This window comes from Chiloscyllium plagiosum, chromosome 15 (assembly GCF_004010195.1).
Source record: "Chiloscyllium plagiosum isolate BGI_BamShark_2017 chromosome 15, ASM401019v2, whole genome shotgun sequence".
Taxonomy (NCBI): Eukaryota; Metazoa; Chordata; class Chondrichthyes; order Orectolobiformes; family Hemiscylliidae; genus Chiloscyllium; species Chiloscyllium plagiosum.
In genome coordinates this window covers 3,794,870-3,817,713 of record NC_057724.1, presented here as the reverse complement: position 1 = coordinate 3,817,713, position 22,844 = coordinate 3,794,870, and the positions used below count along the sequence as shown (strand labels likewise).

General features: G+C 42.5%; 1 protein-coding gene across 5 annotated transcripts in view; it reads left to right on the top strand.

The window, feature by feature from the left end:
- The window catches only part of glra4a (glycine receptor, alpha 4a), a 57,804-nt gene extending 35,748 nt beyond the window's left edge, over positions 1 to 22,056 (top strand). Inside the window, exons 4-10 of one of the 5 annotated variants that reach the window (XM_043704302.1) lie at positions 1,443 to 1,666; positions 9,118 to 9,200; positions 9,587 to 9,724; positions 11,628 to 11,842; positions 14,717 to 14,866; positions 18,020 to 18,130; positions 19,684 to 22,056. In XM_043704302.1, coding sequence (XP_043560237.1) covers positions 1,443 to 1,666; positions 9,118 to 9,200; positions 9,587 to 9,724; positions 11,628 to 11,842; positions 14,717 to 14,866; positions 18,020 to 18,130; positions 19,684 to 19,965 — 1,203 coding nt within the window. In that variant the 3' untranslated portion in view covers positions 19,966 to 22,056. Of the gene's footprint in view, positions 1 to 1,442; positions 1,667 to 9,117; positions 9,201 to 9,586; positions 9,725 to 11,627; positions 11,843 to 14,716; positions 14,867 to 18,019; positions 18,131 to 19,617 lie in introns of all 5 variants that reach the window. The other 4 variants (XM_043704300.1, XM_043704305.1, XM_043704304.1 and 1 more) reach the window with 4 other exon arrangements.
- The last annotated feature ends 788 nt before the right edge of the window (positions 22,057 to 22,844 follow it).

Genomic DNA, 22,844 nt, shown 5'->3' with positions numbered 1-22,844 from the left:
AAGGTTGAAGTAGACCTCTGAACGCACAAAAGAAATTGGACTAGAGCTGCTTGAGGAGAGTATCAGATGGTGAAGGGGTAGTTGAAAAAGGGTGGCCACCATGGGCAACAGTGACCCAGAGGCAAGGGGGAAGGTCACTGTGTCCATTTCTGTTTTATGCTCATGTAGGACAAGAGAACAGAACAGGTAGAATTGACCCATAGAGGAATGGGCAGGATGGACTAAACAGGCAGGACTCATGTCTCGAGAATAGGCCAGGTTATTTGAGAGAGCTCTTTAAAATTCAAAAAGACTTCTGTAAAGTAGTTGCAGAGAAGATGTTTCAGAAACTCAGTAGAAATGTTGAAAGCAAGAGAGTGGAGATAAGCAGCTATACCTCTCTGGGTCATTGATCAGATCACATTTGGAATACTGTGTTTAGTTCTGGGCATCTTACTTAAAGAAGGTTGTAGAAATGATTGTAGAAACTGGGCCTATTCTTCTTGTAGCAGAGTAGACTAAGAGGTGGCCTCATTGAGGTGTTCAAAACCGTGAACAATTTTGACAGGGTGGAAATATTCTATTTCCACTAGTTAGTATATCAGTATCTAGAGATCACAACTTCAGTATTGTCAACAATAGAGCTAGGAGTTAAATGAGGAGGAACTTCTTTACTCAGAGAATTGTTAGGATTTGGAATGTGTTGCCTGGGAGAGTGGTGGAGGTGGATTCCAGATGAGCTTTCAAGAAAGAGCTTGATATATAGAATCATAGAGAATGGGACTTGCTGGGTCGCTCTTTCAGGAGCCAATACAGACATGATGGGTTGATTGGCCTCTTTCTATACTGTATAGCTCTATGATTAGGGTGGCACAGTGGCTAGCACTGCTGCCTCATAGCACCAGGCACCTGGGTTTGATTCCAGCCTCAGACAACTGTCTGTGTGGAGTTTGCACATTCTCCCCGTGTCTGCGTGGGTTTCCTCCGGGTCCTCCAGTTTCCTCCCACAATCCAAAGATGTGCAGATTAGGTGAATTGGCCATGCTAAATTGCACACGGTGTTCAGGGATGTGTAGGTTGGGTGCATTAGTCAGGGGTAAATATAGGGGAACGGGTCTGGGTGGGATACTCTTTGGAGGGTCGGTGTGGACTTGTTGGGCCTAATGGCCTGCTTCCACATTGTAGGGATTCTGTGATCTTCTATGATCTATGATTCAATGATTCTGCAATGTGGAACATCTGCAAAAGGAAGTTGTTGAGGTGAACAATTATAATCCATTACAAAGGGAAGCTGGAAAAACAAACAAGGGAGAAATGGAAGAACAGGAGGTTCATATGGAGCACAGGGTGTTGGCAGAATGGTCTGTTTCTCAGCTGGGAATACAAGACAATGCGATCAGTTGGCAGTTCACATATTCCTTCCGATAGAATTGGTGGATCAAACTGCCTGTTGTTTCTCTCAGGATTATAGACTCAACGTCTTCTTACGGCAAGAGTGGAATGACCCTCGGTTAGCGTACAGTGAGTACCCCGATGACTCCCTTGACCTTGATCCTTCCATGTTGGACTCCATCTGGAAGCCAGACCTGTTTTTTGCCAACGAGAAAGGGGCCAATTTCCACGCAGTGACAACAGACAACAAACTGCTGCGGATCTTCAAAAATGGCAACGTGTTGTACAGTATCAGGTAAGGGCTGATAGCTGTCCATCTAACCCTATGCTGACCCTGTCCTGGGAGTGTTTGATGAGGACAGCATGGAGAGAATTTTACTCTGTATCTAATCCTGTGCAGTCCCTGACCTGGCTGTGTTTAATGGGGACAGTGTGGAGGGAACTTTACTGTGTATCTAACTCTGTGCAGTGCTTGACCTGGTTGTGTTTGATGGGGACAGTGCGGAGGGAACTTTACTCTGTTGTAGAGTCATAGAGTCATACTCTTCAGAAAAAGCCCATTGGCCCATTGAGCCTGCACCAACAAAACTATCACTACAGGTGGGCTAATCCCAATTTCCCGCATTTGTCCTATATCCTTGATATTTCAAGTGCTTATCCAATTATTTTTAAGGTGTAAGGTTTCTGGCCTCCACTCCTCTGACAGTGCACTCCAGATTCCCACCACCCACTGAGTGAAAATGTTGTTTTTCTCAAATCCCCTCTGAATCTCGTGCCCCTCACCCTAAAACTATGCCGCCTCATGCTTGACCCCTCAACCCAGGGGAGCAGCTGCTTTCACTCTGTCCATACCCATCATAATCTTATACACATCAATCACACACTCCACCCCCCCACCCCCATCCCCAGTCCTCTTTGCTCTGAAGAAAACAATCCAAGTCTATCTAGCCTCTTCTTATAGCTCAGTTTTTCCATCCCACGCGACATCCTGGTGAGCCTCCCCTGTAGCCCCTCCAGTGCTGTCACATCCTTCATGTCGTGAGGTGACCAGAACTGCACTCCAGCTGTGGCCTGACTAATGTTCTGTACAACACCAACGTACCTCCTTGTTCTTATACTCTGTGCCATGACTGATGAAAGCAAGTGTCCCGTATGCCTTCTTAATGATCCTATTCACATGCTTTGCTGATTTCAGAGATCTGTGAATAATTGCCTCAAGATCCCTCTGTTCCTCTAAGCTACCCAGTGTCCTGCCATTCATTAAATACTCCCTCATCTTGCTTCTTCTTCCAAAGGGCATCAGCTCGCACTTATCAGGGTTAAATACCATCTGTCACTGCTCCGCCCATCAGACCAACCCATCTATATCTTCCTGTAACCCATAACCATCTTCTTTGCTATTAACCACCCTACCAATCTTGGTGTCACCTGCAAACCTGCTTAACATTCCCCCCATGTTTTTATCTGTATCATTTAGTTGTATAACAAACAGTGTGTCCCAGGACTGAGCCTTGCAGGGGCACGTGGCGGAGCGGGGGGGTCGGGAGTTACACTGCTGGACACTGGCCTCCAGTCACTTCAACTGACTTCCACCACTACCACTACCCCTTGCATCTGATTACTTAGCCAATTTTTGATCCATCTCACCAGGTTTCTTTCAATTTCATGTGCTTTAACCTTCTCATGTCTCTCATGTGGACCTTGTCAAAAGCTTTGCTAAAGTCCAGATAAACTACACTATCTTGGGAGTGTTTGATCGGCACAGTTTTTTTGGGAGTTTTGCTTTTGGTTTACTTTCAGATTAAAAGTATAGGGGGAGCTTTATTTTTAGGTTAAAAGGACAAAAGCAACTTTATGTTCAGTATACTTTCTGTTTAAAAGAGTAGAGAAAGCTCTACCCCATTTCTAAACCAATGTTGTACCTGTCCTGGGAGTGTTTGATGAGGACTGTTTAGAGGTAGCTGTCAGTTTAAAAGAATAGAGGAAGCTTGTCGCTGACCACATACTGTACCCTTCCTGGAAGTGTTTGAGGGGGTCAGTTTAAAAGGAGCTTTGCTTTCAGTTTATAAGGTAGCTTTACTTTGCCATTTAAAAGAGAAAAAGAGCAGCGAGAGCTTTAGTTTGTACCTAACCCCATGCTGTATCTGTCCTGGGAGTGCTTAATGGTGAAAGTGTTACTCTGCATCTAACTCTTTATAGTAATATCCGGGGCACGTTTGAGGGGACAATATTGGTGGAGCTTTACTCTGTATCTAACACCTTGCAGTTACTCAACTTGGAGTGTTTGAGGTGGACAATGTATAGGGAGCTTTACTCTGAATCTAATCGCATAGAGTAATTGTCGTAGAGTCATCCAGAGTCATAAAGTAATATGCATGGAAACAGGGCTTTCAGCCGAAACTGTCCATGCTGACCATGGTGCCCACTCTGCTAGTCCCAAGTGCCCGCATTTGGTCCATGTCCCTCGAAACCCTTCCTATTCATGTACCTGTGCAAATGTTTTTAAATGTTGCTATTGTACCTGCCTCAAACATTTTCTTTGGCAGTCCATTTCAATTACGCATCACTCTCTGAGTGAAGAAGTTGCCCTTCAGGTCCTTCTTAAATCTTTCCCCTCTCACCTTTAGCCTAGTTTTCAATTCCCCATCCCTGGGGAAAAGACAATATGCGTTCATCCTATCAATGCCCCTCATGATTTTGCACACGTCAATAAGGTCACCCCTCATTCTTCTCTGTTCCAAGGAGTAAAGTCCTATCCTGGCCAACCTCTCCCTATAACTCAGGCCTACTAGTCCTGGCAGCATCCTCATAAATCGTCTTTGCACTCTTTCTAGTTTAACTATGTCTTTTCTCAAACAGGATGACCAAAACTGTACACAATATGCCTGGGATTGTTTGATGGGGACAGTGCTGTACCTGTCCTGGGAGTGTTTGATGGGGATAACATACAGGGAACTTTACTCTGCATCTAGCCTGTGATGTCCCTGTCATGGAAGTGTTTAATGGGAACAGTGTAGTGTGACCTCTATTCTATACCTAACTCGTACTGTATCTGTCCTGGGAGTATTTTGATCGGACAGTGAGAATGAACTTTATTCTGTATCTAATCCTGTGCTATTTCTGTTCTGGAAGTGTTTGATGGGGTCAGTGCAGAGACAGCATTACTCTGTATCTAATCTGTGACATACCGGGTTGACACTGCACTTTTCAAGCACCTGTCCTCATGGTGTGATTTTAAATTGATGCCCAATTTCCAAGTTTAAGTGAACGCTAGATATCCCATGTTGATCTGAGTGATGTGGTGCCTGGATTAGTACACTTCCCTAAGGACACTGGTCAGTTTATGAGATTGCTGTGCCACTAATTGCTCTTGTAATGATCTGACTAATGAGTGTGACTGTACCTCTGAGTAATTAATCATGTGTGAAAGATGTTGCACAATTCCCCGAAGATACTAAAGTGTAAATGCAATTCTCACTGATTTTAATTAAGCTTTTGGCACCGTGAAGCACTGGAAACATGATCCCATAAAGATCTGGATTAAATAGAGACTGACTTTTTAATATTTACATCTATGCCATTTAAATGCTATACCAGAGGTGGGGGACCTTTTCACATTGGAAGGCCGCATTATGTTAGTTGTAATCTAATAAGGCCGCATCCAAGAAACTTCAATTATATATTCTTTAAAATTCACATTATTTTGTAAAAATCTAACCACTATGTACTAACTAACTAAAAAAAAAATTTTTAAATGTTAATTCTAAAGTTAACTAACCTTTTAATGACTTTGTTGTGACTGTTTTTTGTAGGAAAGCATTTGAATATTTGGTTGCAGCATGGAGGTCTGCAGTTTTAGCAGATCCTCTGGATGGGTATCCGTCACTTGTGACCTTAAGGGCGTCTTGATTTTGGTTAAGTAGGAGAATGTAGATTCGCAGCAATAAGTGGTTGAAAAGCAAGAAAGCATTTCTCGTGAATGTTGCAAAATTTGGATTCATTCAAAAGGCCACACACAATGGCCTAGAAGGCCCCATTTTGCCTTAAGGCCACAGGTTCCCCACCCCTGGGCTATACTCATGTTGGAGGAGAAAGTGAGGTCTGCAGATGCTGGAGATCAGAGCTGAAAATGTGTTGCTGGAAAAGCACAGCAGGTCAGGCAGCATCCAGGGAACAGGAACAATGTGGGGGAGGGGAAATGAGGAAACTGGTGAAATCCGAGTTCATCCCTTGTGGTTGGAGGGTTCCTAGGCGGAAGATGAGGCGCTCTTCCTCCAACCGTCGTTTTGTTGTGGTCTGGCGATGGAGGAGTCCAAAGACCTGCATATCCTTGGTGGAGTGGGAGGGGACAACTCATGTTGTCCCTGCAAAGGGAGGTTAATATCTAACAAAGCATGCGTGCCTCAAAGATATAAATGTTCAGCAAAGACTGTGCCAGGTGACTAGAACTTGTCACCCATTAATAACACATTGAGCCTCTGACCCGCTATCATCAAATGCTGTAGGTGCTGTGCTATCAACAGCTAACAACTTGTTTCATTGTTTCCCTATTTTTCTTTCTAAACTAGCAGCTTGTAGCTTATTGCATGATAGCAATCAGGTGCAAATGGCATGAGTAAGCTAGACATTGTTATTAAGACTGTGAGGAGACCTAAAGTCTGTCCTTTTTTGAATTCAGGGCTGTTTTACCTTCCTTCCACCACCTAATTCCTTTTGCCATCCTCAGATTGGTGGGGCTTAATGCAGCCTCTAACATTAACCTTTCTGAAGTCATTATACAACACCTCACCCTAAGCTTTGTCCCAAAGTTAATATAATACATCCATGTGTATAATTGTATTTACCACTAATCCATTTCCCAAGGTTCTGACTTGTCATATTCAAGTGCTCTGGAGGTTTCACTATTCTTCCAGAATGTGTTCTCTTCAGACTTGGAAGGTCTTTTGCTTGACAACTTTCGACTTTGCTTGATCCCAGAATTGATCTGTAAAGTTGCTCTGCCTTGGAGGACAATTTATATTTTGGATGTCCTTCACCAAGGTTATCCTTCCTGATAAGGTCACTGAATCACCTCAATTTCTCTCACAGCGGAACTGTTCCCTACTGAATCAATTAATTGCCTCAATCTATCAACTGGGAGACCTTTAATCTCATGAATTTCATGCTCTGTTGAAACAGATATTTTCTTTTTTGCAGTATCCCAGATTTCTGGGTCAAGCAATTTTTTCTTGAACACGTTCTGAATTAGTGGGCATTGGTTGTCCCACCTCAGTGTTGGCTCCCATGGAGTCTTAATCTGCTGTTACATCTGTCATGAAGTGTGTAAGCTCTTTACTTCAACTTGTTATTTAGGGTGAATGTCTTCATGAGGCTGACCTACTTGTGAACCCAACACATTCACATCCTTAGCCTTACTACCTGAGGATTGCTGCTGACTTAGCTCTGTCACTGTGACTGATAAGTCTTCCTTGGAAGATGTAGAACTGAAATGTTCCTCTTGGCTGGTTTATTGTATGACATCAAATTTGAATCTCCTTTTATACATTGTTCACCAGGTGCTGTGTTGGTGTTAGAACATTTCAGTTAAAGATTGATCAATGAGCTCCAGTGCTCATTGTATTTCTCATCATTTCCATCTTCTTTGCTGCTTTCTGTCACCTAGGTTTTCTTCAGTAATGATAGGACTGTTTTATAGTTCTGAAAGCTGCAGGTTTCACAATGAGTTAGGATGGGCCAGGGACTTAGACTGATCAACATCACTGACACTCCCTGTACACCACTGATGGAATGCTGCACTGCCGATGGGCATGTCATGACTGATGGAACACTGCAATGTCGTAACTGCTGGTTTCTCACTGAGATATCAAACTCTAAGTATCCCAGCATATCCTTTCCAGGACCTCTTCCTGAAGGAAAACTGGAATAATTAGTAAGCTGTTTATAATTATAAAATGCTATTGATATACAAAGTCTATGGTCTCAGCCAGCTCAATGGACAGCAGATCTGGCCACTCTTTAACAATGTCAGTAAATGGTAGCTCATTCTCAATCTGTTTTGGCCTTGTTGACTTTGCTTGAGCCTATTTTGGCAAGTTGGCCATTGGTTCTTCTCAGTCACTTGGAACATATTTCTTATGCTCTAGATTCTTTCCTCTTTTTGTGCTCTGTCATGTGTCAACTGCCTGAGGGGTGTTCCTTGTACTGAGCAAGAAGTAGTTTACTGCAAGATAGTCAGTTATTGACATTATAAAAACTGATACAAAGGCTATGAGGAGATCTAGGGTAACTGTGTTTCCTCTTGAAGATACAAAAATGTTCAAGTTTTTCCCCACCTAAACTCATATGAAACCATCAGATTGAAGCTTAATGCAATCTCCAACATTAACCCTTTCAGAAACATTTCATTATGTATCGATCAATAAAGCATTCTATTTCTCAGTTTTTGGCTGTATTCATGCAAGGCGTTGGTGCTAATGTATTGAAGGTGCTCTGCTGCCAGTCTAAGAGACCAATTAACACGTGGCTCTTTCATCGGTTATCAGTTTGTATTAAATTAGTCTTTTTGAGGATCAAGTATTTGAGAGGGCTTTGCAAAACAGGTTTATGCCTCCTACGCCACACCTTTTAGTACTATCACCTGAGGACATGGGCTTATGGCCCATGCCAGGGACTTAGACTGATCAACATCACTGACATTCCAATGTACACCGCTGATGGAATGCTGCACTGCATGCTGGGCATTTCATGACTGATGGAGCACTGCAATGTCGTAACTGCTGGTTTCTCATTGAGATATCAAATCCAGGTCCCTTTGGTCCTCTCAGGTTGATATTAAGGATCCCGTGGCAAGGGAGTTCACCCCGTCCTCCTGAGTCGATATTTGTTTATTAACCTATATACCTAAACCAGTTTAACTGCTCATTGTTGTTTGTAGAAGTTGCCACTGTTTGAATCAAGTGCAGAGGGCAGCTTAACACATTTGGCTGGATGGTTGTTCACAAAGCAGCATGATACCAAAAAGGATGGGTTCAATTCCCATCTTCGACTGAGGTCACCATGAAGAGCTGTCCTTCTCAACCTCTCCCCTCACCTGTGGTATGATGGCCCTCAGCTTAAGTCACCACCAGTTGTTTCTCTCCAGTGAGACAGCAGTCTATGATCTGGTATGACTATGGTGGCACAGTAACAACAATCAATTGCCATGCTTCTTTCATTACAGCAGTGACTATGATACGTGTATGGAATGAGCTGCCAGAGGATGTGGTGGAGGCTGGTACAATTGCAACATTTAAGAGGCATTTGGATGGGTATATGAATAGAAAAGGTTTGGAGGGATATGGGCCGGGTGTTGGCAGGTGGGACTAGATTGGGTTGGGATATCTAGTCGGCATGGATGGGTTGGACCGAAGGGTCTGTTTCAATGCTGTACATCTCTATGACTCGATGACTACATTTGAAACAATACTTTGATTATACAGTGCTTTTGGATATCCTTAGGCTGTGAAAAGTGTAAGTAAAGCAACTTCTTTCTGTTTGAACATGTTCTTGTATCTTACAAGCCTTTCTACAGAGACTGAAGGCAATCTCACATTCTATCCCCTGACCTTTGACCCCCAATACCAAAATGGTTCTGTCTCCGCAACATTTGCTTTGTCCTTATTTATTAACCCGAGGACTCACTGTGATGTTAACGTAACAAGAACCCAAACGTTCTGATGCAGTGACGTATTTTCTGTTGCCTTGCAGGCTCACATTAATCCTCTCATGCCCCATGGACTTGAAGAATTTCCCCATGGATGTCCAGACATGTGCCATGCAATTAGAAAGCTGTGAGTACTCCACATCCTGGCTGACAACCCTCAATATGGTTCAATTGTTCTGTGCTTCAGAATGTGAGTTTGATAACTAATCCCTATGCTCACTCTGCTGGATTGGTTAAGCCAAGGTGTTGACTCCAACCAAAGTAAACAGGTATCGTAGAACCCACGATAAGCTGAGCTGGAATGATGATGCAGATATTTTAAAGAATTGTATAAAACTTGTAAATAGAAGTTTCTGCATATCTATAAACTACTGTCATCTCTGCATGGATCTAAGATATAAAATATACAATTCCTCCTCTTATAGCCACTCATCTTATCATATTTTGACCGGGCAGTTGCACCTGGCATTTTATTCACTCTCTCTCTCTCTCTCTCTGTCTTTCTGGCTCCAGTTGGTTACACAATGAATGATTTGATATTCCAGTGGCTGGGGAAGGAGTCAGTCCAGGTAGCGGAGGGTTTAACACTGCCACAGTTTATCCTGAATGATGAGAAAGACCTGGGATATTGCACCAAGTACTACAACACAGGTGAGCAGATCATGGCCCTGAAACTGATATTCACCACGGAGGGGCATTGTCTCTCGAGCTAAACTGATTGGGAGATGCTGGTGTTGGACTGGGGTGTACAAAATTAAAAATCACACAACACCAGGTTATAGTCCAACAGGTTTAATTGGATACAGTAACTTTCGGAGCGCTGCTCCTTCATCAAGTTGTTTTTGTGGAGTAAAAGGTTGTAAGACACAGAATTTATAGCAAAAGTTTACAGTGTGATGTAAGTGAAAAAGACTTGGATTATTTGTTAAGTCTCTCATCTTTTAGAATGACCATGTCGGTTTCAGTTCTTTCATATGTAAATCGCAAAACTTCTTTTTAGAAGTTACATTCTCAAGTGAACTTTAACAATTGGTGTCATGTCAGCCCAGATAATGTATTGAGGGTGTGAGGTGCCCTGTGTGAGACTGTCTGTACCACAATGGGCAGACTGATTCTAAGCTAAAAAAACAGATTTACAGAATCTTACATGGATTCATGCAGTTTTTGAGCAAGGTAAAATGAAATTCTGCTAAACTGAGCATACTTTGAAAAGATGGTTCCCCACCTTACGTAAGGCTGATGCTGGACTCAAGCAAAGACCTTTGCTTCGTTTAGCCTGTCCCATGCAATTCCAAAACTTCGGCAGAAAGAATGTGTTCCTTTTATAGTCCATGATCAGTATGCTTTCCATGACAGAGGTTCATCTTTTCTTACCTTGGAGCAGGGATCGCAATTGAATTTTTAGCAGCAAGCATTTGTTTAAAACAAAAGTAGCTAATGTCTTCTCACACTTACTGAAAATTCAATTTATTATCTCATTCACCCATTTTCTCACACATATTCATACACACAAAAGTTACATACAAGTGGACAGTTAAAATTTTACAGAATGTACAACAAACATTTTATTAACTGGCACATATGAGACCAGGAGTTTAACAAGTGATCAAATATTCTGCTTGATCAAGGGTTCCACATAATCAATGTAGAAATACACACTAAGTAATAGAAATGTAATGCATGGAGTATACACATTACTGTTATACTTTAATTACAGCATAAATCACTTAAATAATAATGCAAATTTGCCTTAAATAAAAACTTACTGGCAAAGAGCCATCTCACTCGTGTCCTCAACTGACTACTTGGACATCGTGCAGATCGTGACGGTCCAGTAAACATCTGGTATTTCAGGAATATCACTTTTGCTAGTTCATCGAGAGTGCCAGGTCATAAGTTGCCAGTTAAAACAACGTTTGTTGTGCCATTATCTCCGTCCCTGAGTTATGATCTCCACTGTTCCTTGTGGCAGGCCTGCAATTTCTTAGATGGCTTTGGAATTTTAAAGTAAGGGTTTTACAAAGTAAACGATTTTCAGATGACTGACATTTCTTGTACTCTCAGAAATTAGTTCTCAGGTGAACTTGAACCGGGACAGGTTACGTACTTTAGCTGCTTGATGACTTGTGCTTGTTACCATGTCTGATTCCACAGACTGATAGTTTGATGCTTTTTATGGAACTATTGCAAACACTTAAAATGCAGACAAAATCTGGGCAATATGGCTGCGATGGTGAGGTGTTTTGAGGGGACAGTAACTTATCTTTAGTAATCATCATTGACCTACACCGGAGATTAAGAATCTAGCAGGGTAGCTGTGAGCTGGACCATATCAGTATTGAGTAGTGTTACCTGACACCATAAGATGGAGAAGGAAAAACAGGTCATTCAGCCCATTGAGTCAGCTTTGCCATTCACTGAGATCATGGATCATCTGATAATCCTCAATTACCTTTCCCTGATAGGCCCTGATTTCTTTATTGATTAAAAATCTGTTTACCTCACCTTTGAAAATACTTCAACCCTCAATGTGTCTGTTTCTTTTGCATTATAGGCACGTTCACCTGCATTGAGGTCAAGTTCCACTTGGAGAGGCAGATGGGTTATTACCTCATCCAGATGTACATACCCAGTCTCCTCATTGTCATCCTATCCTGGGTCTCTTTCTGGATCAATATGGATGCTGCACCAGCACGGGTTGGTCTTGGGATCACCACAGTCCTCACCATGACGACACAGAGCTCAGGTTCCAGGGCTTCACTCCCAAAGGTCAGTAAAGGGCCAGACAACTACAGCACACTGGTGAAATCTACCAGCTGCATTTATCATTCAGCTTCTTGGTTTGGTATTTTGCTGTTCCCCAATTATTTCCTAAGTTTCATGTGTTACAAGAATGATTACACTTCAAAAACACTCCATTGGTTCTGGGATACTTTGGAGCACCCCAAGGTCACAAAGAGCGCTGTAGAAGTGCAAGTATTTCACTTTTTCCAGCACAATCATAAACTATGTTTAATGTTGACTGTTTGAATAGCCTTGGGAATGCCTTTGCAAATTTGACTTTCAAGAAAGCGGAAGGGGAAAAAATTTCAAGGGACAATGGCAAGCTAACATTGAGAATTGCTGCCATTTGGATTTTAGTGACTTTTTATTAATTCATGCAACATGCTCTTTACTCACTAGGCCAGGATTTTCTATCCATTCCTAGCTGTCCTTGCGAAGGTGGTGGTGAGCTGCCTTCTTGAACCGCTGCAGTCAATGTGCTGGAGGTAGACCCACAATACTGTTTGGGAGGAAATTCCAGGTTTTGACCCAGCCACAGTGAAGGAACAGTTTCCTAAGTCAAAATGATGAGTGGTTTGGAGCAGAACCTTCAGGTGGTGGTGTCCTAGATGGAAATGGTTGTCTAAGGAACCTTGGTGAGTTGGTGCAGTGCAACTTGTAGATAATACACTCTGCTGCTACTGGGCATTGATTATGGAGGGAGTAAGTGTTAAAGGTGATGGATGTGGTACCAAATCAAGCAGCTACTTAAGTGTCAGGCTTCTTGCGTATAGCTCAAGCTGCACTCATTCAGGCAAGTGAGGAGTATTCCATTGCACTTCTAGGCCAAAGATGATTTTGCTTCGGTCATGATCCTGAGGAGTGTCTTCAGAGATGCCCTGAGGCTGAGTTGACTGACTTCCAAGTGTGGCTCCAAGTATAGCTGGACAGAATTTCCCTACTTTCTATCAACCTCAATTTTACCACAATCTCTTGTGCTATATTTGGTCAAATGTGGCCATAATGTCAAGGGCTGTCACTCTTGCCTCACTTTCTGGAGTTCAGCTCTTTTGTCCATTCTTGAACCAAGACTGCAGTGAGGTCAGGGGTCTGGTAGTTCTGGGGCAGCGTAAGCTGAAGATTGCTGAACTGATTATTACTAAGTAACACTTGCTGACCCCTTCCATCACTTTATTGATGATCGAGAGTACATTGATGGGGTGGTAATTGGCCTGGTTGGATTTGTTCTCCTTTTGAGTACAGGATATACCTAACATATATTTCCATATTTCCATATTATTAGCTAGGTGCCAGTGTGTAACTATACTGGAACAGCTTGGCCAGAAGAACGGCAAGTTTTGGAACACAAATCTTCAGTACTATTACTGGAATGTTATTAGGGTCCATAGCCTTTGCAGTGTCCAGTGCTTCCAAAAGTTTCTTTATATCATATGGAGTGAATTGAGTTGGCTGAAGATTAGTATCTGTAGTGTTGGGAGCCTTAGAGGAAGCCAAGATTGATCATACTCTCAGCCCTTCTGGCTGAAGATGGATTCAGATATATCACCTTATCTTTTACACTGATGTGCTGGATATTTCCATCATTGAGAATGTGGATATTTGTGGTCTCCTTCTCCAGTAAGTTGTTTAACCGTCCTCTGCTATTTATGACAAGATTCAGCAGGACTGCAGAGCTTAGATCTGATCCATTGACTGTGGGATAGATTAGCTCTGTCGATCATTTGTAACTTCTGCTGTTTACCACATCCTGTGTTGTAGCTTCACCAGATTAGAGTCATCCTAAATGCCCTGCTGCCTCCTTTGTACATTTCCTCATCACCTCCCACATCCACTGACACTCCAAATCCTTGTGCCGTGAGATTTTCTGTTGCACTCCAAACTGGGATTGTGTTTAATGTGGTGAGGACAAGGCTAATTGAACTGAACTTAATTCCTTTATATTCAAATACTCCTTTATTTCAAAGATAGTACCCACTCCACACCATTTGAAAAGAATGGGATTTGGATATTACTTTCTTACTAATCAAGAGGGTTGCTTTCTTTGCAACTCCTTGAGGCAAGTTGCTTAAAGTGTTGCCCAAACCTGGCTTTGTAAATAGTTTTAAATAAAACATCTGTTAGCTGCCCAGGGGAAGATAGTCAGGAAGTTGCTCTCTGCATCATTTACTTTACCTGAAGTGTGATGGAAAGTGCAATGTTCACACATGTACAGTAGACCTCTGACTTCAGAGATGCAGCAGGCATTCTCAAAGCCCATTTATAGAGACTCACATCCTACCACTTCACTATCCTGCCCCACTCCCACACTACTGACACCTCTGAGTACAGCCACAATGATGATTGACCATTAGAGCAGAGCATTGAAAACCTTTTTCACTGTAACACAATTTTGAGGACTGAAAACTGTTGCCACACGGTGAGTGATATGAGGCAAGGGGCAAGGGAGGAGAAGTAGAGTATGGGGGAATGGACAATTCAGCCATTGCTGCCTCCGAGCTTGTAACGTGGGTTTCCCAGTCCCCACGCCTGGTAGTGGAGGGGGGTGGATAAATGGCATAGTTAATGATGAACTACATTGTCTGAGCACACATCTACAGAATGGCCATTCCAACCGAGTGGTTTGAGGTTCCAGATAATGAGATTGTCTCCTGGGGAGAGTTGATTCTTTCATTCAGGAAAATATTCATGAAAACAAACAAAATGAAATGTGTTCAGTGCACATCCTGATGAATAACTACATCAGAAATCTTCCAAACATGTTTGCTGACCCTGTTGCACTCAGCACTGGTTTAGCTGTTCAGTGCTTTCTCTTCAGAAACAGTTGTTGGCTGTGAGTAATCCCAGTCTTTATTCTGACAGGTCTCCTATGTTAAAGCCATCGATATTTGGATGGCTGTCTGCCTCCTATATGTCTTTGCCGCACTACTTGAATATGCAGCGGTCAATTTTGTATCCCGACAACACAAGGAATTCATGCGGCTTCGGAAAAAGCAGAGGCGAAGACAGATTGTAAGTCAAAAATCAGTCTGCTACAATCATAAAATCCATGGTGGGTTAGTGGAGCAGAGTGGTCCAGATACTCAAATCATTAGCTAGATGAGCAGGCCATTCAAGCCCTTCAGATTGAATTAAATCAAAACTGTTATATTTCAGCACCAGTATCCCCAAGTCCTTTGATGATTCTGATCTGTAGAATTTTATCAAGCTCAATGACTGACCTTTCAGAGTAGAAGTGATTCAGGTTAGCAAGACCATCGAACATCAAGTCAGGCTATTCATGGTTAAAAGGAATAAAATTCAAAAATAGAGGTTTAAACCTTGGTTAGACCACACTTCTTAGTCTGGGAGGTGACCTAACCAAGGTTTTGAAAAGGGATTTTATTTTTGTGGCATAGCGGTAGAGAAAGTGGTTTCTGTTGTGGTGACAGTCCAAGTGAATGGCTGTAAGCATGAAACAGACAGCACCTAACTCAAATAAGAAGGCCAGGAGATCCCTCTTCACCTTGGAGTGCAGGTTCATAGCTCCCTGAAAGTAGAGCCGCGGGTAGATAGGATAATGAAGAAGGTGTTTGGTATGCTTTCCTTTATTGGTCAGAGTATTGAATACAGGAGTTGGGAGGACATGTTGCAGCTATACAGGACATTGGTTAGGCCACTTTTGGAATATTGCATACAATTCCGGTCTCCTTCCTATCAAAAGGATGTTGTGAAACTTGAAAGGGTTCAGAAAAGATTTACAAGGATGTTGTCAGGGTTGGAGGATTTGAGCGAAAGGGAGAGGTTGAATAGGCTGGGCCTGTTTTCCCTGGAGCGTCGGAGGCTGAGGGGAGACCTCACCGAGGTTTATAAAATCATAAGGGGCATGTTTAGGACAAATAGCCATTTCCCTGGGGTGGGGGAGTCCAGAACTAGAGGACATAGGTTTAGGGTGAGAGGGAGAAGATATAAAAGGGACCTAAAGGACAATATTTCACACAGAGGGTGGTACGTGTATGGAATGAGCTGTCAGAGGAAGTGGTGGAGGCTGGTACAGTTGCAAAAATCTAAAAGGCATCTGGATGGGTAAATGAATAGGAACGGTTTGGAGGGATATGGGCCGGGTGCTGGCAGGTGGGACAAGATTGGATTGGGATATTAGGTTGGACCGAAGGGTCTGGTTCCCTGCTGTATATCTCTGTGACCCTATGACCAGAGAGTGGCTAGAATGTGGAATTTTTCACCACATTGAGACATCGAGAAAATAGCTTTGATGCTTTTCAGGAATCACAGAATCACAAAGTGTTACCGTGCAGAGTGAGGCCATTTAGCCCATCATATAAAAGCAGAAAGGATGGGATGGATATTTCGGTTGGGTGTAATGAAATAGAGTGGGCGGAAGCTCTTGTGGGGCATAAATACCAGCACAGACCAATTGGGCGCAAGGTGCACTGCTGGGAATATTATGTAATTCTACACAAAACGAAGAGTAACATGGCAGGAATTCATTAGTTCCTATGCTTCCCACTCCAGTACACTCCTTTTGTAGCTTCCCTTCGAAAGTTTGTTTTCTTGCTCCTGAGTTTCAGAATCTCCTGACGTCCTCTATCTTTCTCCAACTTTTTGACCGTTCCTCAGGCCCTCTCTTTAGCCTGTCTTATTGGGTGGCTTGCAACAGCTCTGTGGAAATATAGGGCATTGCTTTCCTTTAAAATTCTCATCCTTCTTTTCCAATCCCTCTATCTCCTCTAGCCCCATAGCCCTCTGAGAAATTTGTAGTCCTCCATATCTAGTCTCTCAGGCATTCCTGATTTTAACTGTCGTTTCAGCTGTCTGGGTCCTAAGCTCTGGAACTGAAACCTCTTCATCTGTCTACTTTCACTCTCCTACTTTAAGAAGCTCCTTAAAATCTAGCTTTTGGTCACCTCACTTACCATTGTGTTATTTGGCCTGGTGTTAGACTTTGTTTGGTTAGGTTGTGAAAGACTGGGACATGTTTAAGGTGTTCTAATTATAAGTCGTTGTTATTAGTGGTAACATTTTAATTTTAGAAGTATGTACCACTGAATTAACCCATAATTCATCAGTGCTGCCAGTAAGATAGTATTCAGTCCAACTAAATGATCCTTATTTGGACCCATCAGTCATGGTGCTAAATACACCTTGCTGCACTGTTCAGCAAACAGGACAATTTACTCATCACAATATCGATCAGTGATCCTTTGTGACTATGTTGCACTGTAATTGGAGCTGAATTTATAATATAAGAACATAGGAACCTGGAGCAGGATTAAGCAATTCAGCCCCTCGAGTCTGTTCCACCATTTAATACGATCACGGCTGATTTCATCTCAGCCTCAATTTCACTTTTCTGCCAATTCCTTTAACCCATTACTAGGTAAAAATCTATCTTCTCCTTAACTGTGTCCCAGTGTCTCAGCTTCCACTGTACTCTGGGGGAATAAAACAGGTTAAAAGATGGAGAATCGTGATTCCGCCATTATAACTTTTCACTTTCTCGGTAGAAAGACAGAGAGACAATCTTCAAACAGTTAAAAATACTTACCCTGTTAGTTACTAGATTTATCTTTCTGAGGCACAATTAATTAATACGTAATGTAAAAATGCTGCATTTTCATGAAAATCACTATGAAATGCAACACAAGATAGTTTCTTTTTTATTCTGACGGTAATGCCAGAATAGTGCAAAGCAGCTGCAATTTGTCGTAATTGTCCATTTTGCTGTAAGATTTTGGCCAATTTTGACATCATTAATAGCTTGTCTCTTTCAAACGCCATAATATTTTCAACAGAATCTGGCCCGTTATTGGTGAAATTCTGCACAGTGCCAGGCCGTGAACTTCCTCTTGTGTGGTGTCTGACCAGTGGCCAAAGGATTCAGTAGCAGTTCACTAAGATATACTCTACTCAAATTGTATGCTCCCATGTAGCCTGGACTCAGCAAGTTGAACACATAAAAGAATCAAACCAGATGCATGCAAATGTCTCTCTTTTAGTGTTTCAGATTAAGGGGCAGTTCACTTAACGGTGTTCAATGAGCTGTGCTTCATTGAAATCCACTCCTTGTTTGGGTGGAAATGTACAGCCTAATTTGCATTGTCCCATTTGGTTCTTTTCATTGCCACTTTCTCTTCTTTTGTTTCCGCTGGGCTGCGTCTACGGCAGGGACTAGTTCACCGAACCGAAAGTGGTGATTCGCTGGGGCCTGAGTATGGTCTGAGGAGCAGGGAGCCAACCTTTGGGACTCTGACTCAGTTCTGCAACCTAGGCTTCAGGGTAAACTCATGGTGTTGCATTTGTGACGTGCGTCTGTGAACCATGACTTTCGGGAGGACCTCCTGGATCATATTTTGCATGTTGTGCATGCTATGAAACTGAAAGCATACCATCGTAGGAAATAGCCCAACTCACTGTATTGAACAGGCTGGGGAAGGATTTGAATAGGCATTATTAGTTCTAAAACTGAAAATGAAAAACGCTAGAAATCATAGCAAGCCAGGCAGCATCCATGGAGAGAGAGCAAGCTAACATTTTGAGTCGAGAGGACTCTCCTACATTATTCGTTCTATGCTTGCAAATAATGGCAGACTGGCTGTAACATTGTGATATTTCCTTAGCTTCAGTTAACAACTTCAAGAGCAATTCATGCACCATGAACATTTGGGGATGGGGTGAAAGAAAGCCAAAACAAGACAGTGTGAGCTCATCAGAGATAGAGGACAAGAACAGGATGGTATGACCAGTTTAAAAAGAGAGGGAGAGGATAAGGTCAGGCTGAGCCATGAGCCCATAGAGGGAGAGGACAAAGTCAGGACTGAGTGATGAGCCCAGAGAGAGTGAGAGAGAGAGAGAGAGAGAGAGAGAGAGAGAGGACAAAGTCAGGACTGAGTGATGACTTCAGAGAGAGAGAGGACAAAATCAGGACTGAGTGATGAGCCCAGAGGGAGAGAAAGAGAGAGAGAGAGGACAAAGTCAGGACTGAGTGATGAGCCCAGAGAGAGAGAGAGAGAGGACAAAGTCAGGACTGAGTGATGAGTTCAGAGAGAGGATAAAGTCAGGACTAAGTCATGAGTTGAGGGAGAGAGAGAGAGAGGACAAAATCATGACTGAGTGATGAGTTCAGAGAGAGAGAGAGTGGACAAAATCAGGACTGAGTGATGAGTTTAGAGAGAGAAAGAGGACAAAGTCAGGACTGAGTGATGAGCCCAGAGAGAGAGAGAGAGGATAAAGTCTGGACTGAGTGATGAGCCCAGAGAGAGAGAGAGAGAGAAAGAGGACAAAGTCAGGACTGAGTGATAGAGGGATAGAGAGAGAGAGAGAGAACAAAGTCAGAACTGAGTGATGAGTTCAGAGTGAGAGAGGACAAAGTCAGGACTGAGTGATGAGTTCAGAGTGAGAGAGGACAAAGTCAGGACTAATTCATAGGCCGAAAGAGTGAGAGAGAAGATAAAGCCAGGACTGAATGACCAGCATAGAGAGAGAGGGTGTGAGAACAAAATCAGAATGGAACAATCATATTAGAGAGAGACAGAGACAGGACAAAGTCAGGATCAAGTGAATGGAGAGAGGGAGAGAGAGAGGTTAAATTCAGAGTGAGAAACCACCCCAGAGAGAGTGAAGACAAAACTGGGATTGTATCCATTCTAAAGAGAGATGGATAACCAGTATAGAAAGAGAAAGACATGACTAACCTAGGACTGAATGTCCATTCCAGTGAAAGAGCATATAACTGGTACTAAGTTCCTACTCTTTGTTTGATACAGAGCAATGACGAATGAATCACAGTCAGTCTCCTGATGGAGGTTTCTTGCTTTGTTTGCAAACAGCAGGAAGAGGACCAGCAGAGGGACAGCCGTTTCTACTTCCGTGGCTATGGCCTGGGGCATTGTGTGCCAATGAAGGACAATGTGGAGCTGGACGGGACCAGCCCATTCAACTCTCAACCTCCCCCACCCAGAGACACAGAGTCCATCCGACAGAAGTTTTTGGACAGAGCAAAACAGATTGACAGGATATCCCGTGCCGTCTTTCCACTCACATTTCTTGTATTTAATATTTTTTACTGGCTCACATATAGAATCATCCGTCATCGGGATATCCATGAGGTTTAAATCAGTGCCGGTGAATTTATTGCTGAAGCAATTTGCTACACAAATACATACAGTCAGACAGGGTGAAGACACACATGGAGACATACATACATGCATGCACATGCAGTGATACACACAAATTACACAGACGCAACACATAAATACACTGTTTTATATGCGCGTACACACACACACCAAGTAACAAGAATGGTCTGTCTCTTTTCCTGTTGGTCCATCATACTGCATCCAACTATGCTGTGTCTAAAGAGAAAGTCAGGTACATTGATCACATTGTGTCCCTGGCCTACAGTGTACCCAGTTATTCTTATGACAATCCATAAGCGACATTCCTGTTTCGGGATTGGTTCCAGCACAGAAAAAGGCTCTTCAACCCATTGAGTCCTTGTCAGCCCTCCGCAGGAGCAATTTAACTAGACCCATTTCCCTGTTTTTCCTGTACTCTATTTTAGATTTTAGATTAGGTTATCTACAGTATGGAAACTGTACTCTTGCACACTATTTCCCTTCTGGTACTTACCCAAGGTTAAACTATCAAATCACCCTGTCAAGATATTGATACAATCTGTCCAGCCCTCAGCACAACTGATCCCTGTGTTCCGGGAAGCGAAAGCTGTCGCTCTTGTACCATCTCTTCAGCCATTCCTCTGCATTGACCTCCTAGCCTAAGGTGTGACACCAAGGATAAACTGAAAAGCATTACTTCTTATAGGCCTGACTATTTCCTCTGCAAACTCTCTTTTTTTTTCGAGTGATGTCACTGGTACCAAAGGTACCAAGGACCTGACACCAAGGGCCTAATTTTCCCACCTCTGCAGCCATTCACTAGTTACCAGTGGAAGGGAGGCAACTCACCATCCTGGATTTACATCTGTGACCACAAAAACACTTGCACGTTCCTTAACAAATCATGAAAGGTTTATGGCGTAGGAAGACGCCATTCGGCCAATCGTGCCCACACTAGCTCATTAAATGAGTATGATTAGCTTGTGGCAATTTCCTGCTTTTTCTCCATGCCCTTGCACATTATTTTGATGAAGATAACTATCCAATGCCCTCTTGAATGCTTCAATTGAACCAATCACCACCATATTTCTCAACAGTGCATTTCACATCCTAACTAATCGCTAAGTGGGAATGGGTTTTTTTCTCACATCACCCCTGCTTGATTTGCACATCTTTGCCCTCTCATGCTTGATCATTTTATGAGTGGGAACAGATTATGTTGTCCAGCCAAGGAAGATTTTGAAAACATGAAATTATATCTCCTCTCAGCATTCCCTTCAAAAAGAACAGTCCAAATTTCTTCAATCTATCCTCATCACTGAAGTTTCTTATTCAGGGATGCATTTTTGTAAATTGCTTCTGCACTCTTTCCAATGCATTTATATCTTCACTATGAAACATAAAAGTTCAGCTGAAGTTTAACAAATGTCTTGTACAACATTATTATTATTAAGCATGAAATACACCTGAGAACCTCTTCACTACTTTTCAGATCCTCCCTGAGTGGAAATCATCAATATCCTCCCTGTCTGAATTACTTTAAGCTATGAAGAGACCACTTTATGAAATGTGCAATCCATGTGATTTTACACTGTCTTCCTGTATAACTCTACAGAGTTCACAGGGGCTATGGATTATGTAATCAGTACATGCCTACAAAAAGTTTCTTTCAAAAATCCCTTCATGGGACATCACTGCTTCATCACCCAAAGGGCAGTTAAGGGTCAACCATATTGCTGTCGGTCTGGAGTCACATATATGCCAGGCCAAGACCACAGATTTCCTTCCTGAAAGCAGAAATAGTGAACCAGATGAGAGCTTAACAACAAGCAACAGTGATTACACAGTCACTATTTAAGGTAGCTTTTTATTGAATTTGAATTTCAATAGCAGGATTCAAACTTATGTCTCCAATCATTAACCTTAGGTTATGTATTACTGTATTACATAGATATTACCACAATGCCACACCATTTCCTCTTCCAAACAGCTTGGAAAGTTCTTTGGAGACAGAAAGGACTGCAGATGCTGGAAATCAGCATTGATAAAATGTGAGCTGGAAAGGCACAGCAGGTCAGGCAGCATCCAAGGAGCAGTAAAGTCAACATTTCAGACCTGATGAAGGATTTAGGCCCAAAATGTTGACTGTCCAGCTCCTCCAATACTCCCTGACTTGCTGTGGTCTCCCTTCACATCTATTGACTTGGAGACTTCTTTATTTGTTGACAAAACTGCTCCCTGTTACAGCCGAAGTAGGCCAGAGTTTATTTCTTAGCAGTATAAGTGTTTTCCAAAACCAGCAAGAGATGGTTTTTGACAAATATCTTTTAAAATATGATACCTGCTGTAGACCTGTAGCTATTTATTCATTTGTGTCCCTGAACACAGGAAATCAAATCCAAATGTAATCTCCTGTTAAATTGAGGTTAGGGAGTTAGAATGTACCACATAAGTGTCACCAACAACTGTTAGTAGTGGCCCTTGCAGAACTCAGACTGGACATCTGTGAGTAGGACGTTGCTAAACATGTGTTGCTTAATAGCATTGTTGACAACACCTTCCATCACTTTACTCATGATCGAGAGTACACTGATGGGGCGGTAACTGGATGTTTGGATTTGTCCTGCTGTTTGCGTACAGGACATACCTAGGCAATTTCTCACATTATCGGGTATATGCCAGTGTTGTAACTGTACTGGAACAGCTTGGCGAGAAATGCAGCAATTTCTGGAATACAGGTCTTCAGGAATTTTGCCAGAACGTTGTCAGGTCCTATAGCCTTTGCAGTATCCAGTATCTTCAGCTATTTGTTGATAGCATGTGGAGTGAATCGAATTGGCTGGAGATTGAATGTGTAATGTTGGGGGCCTCAGTGA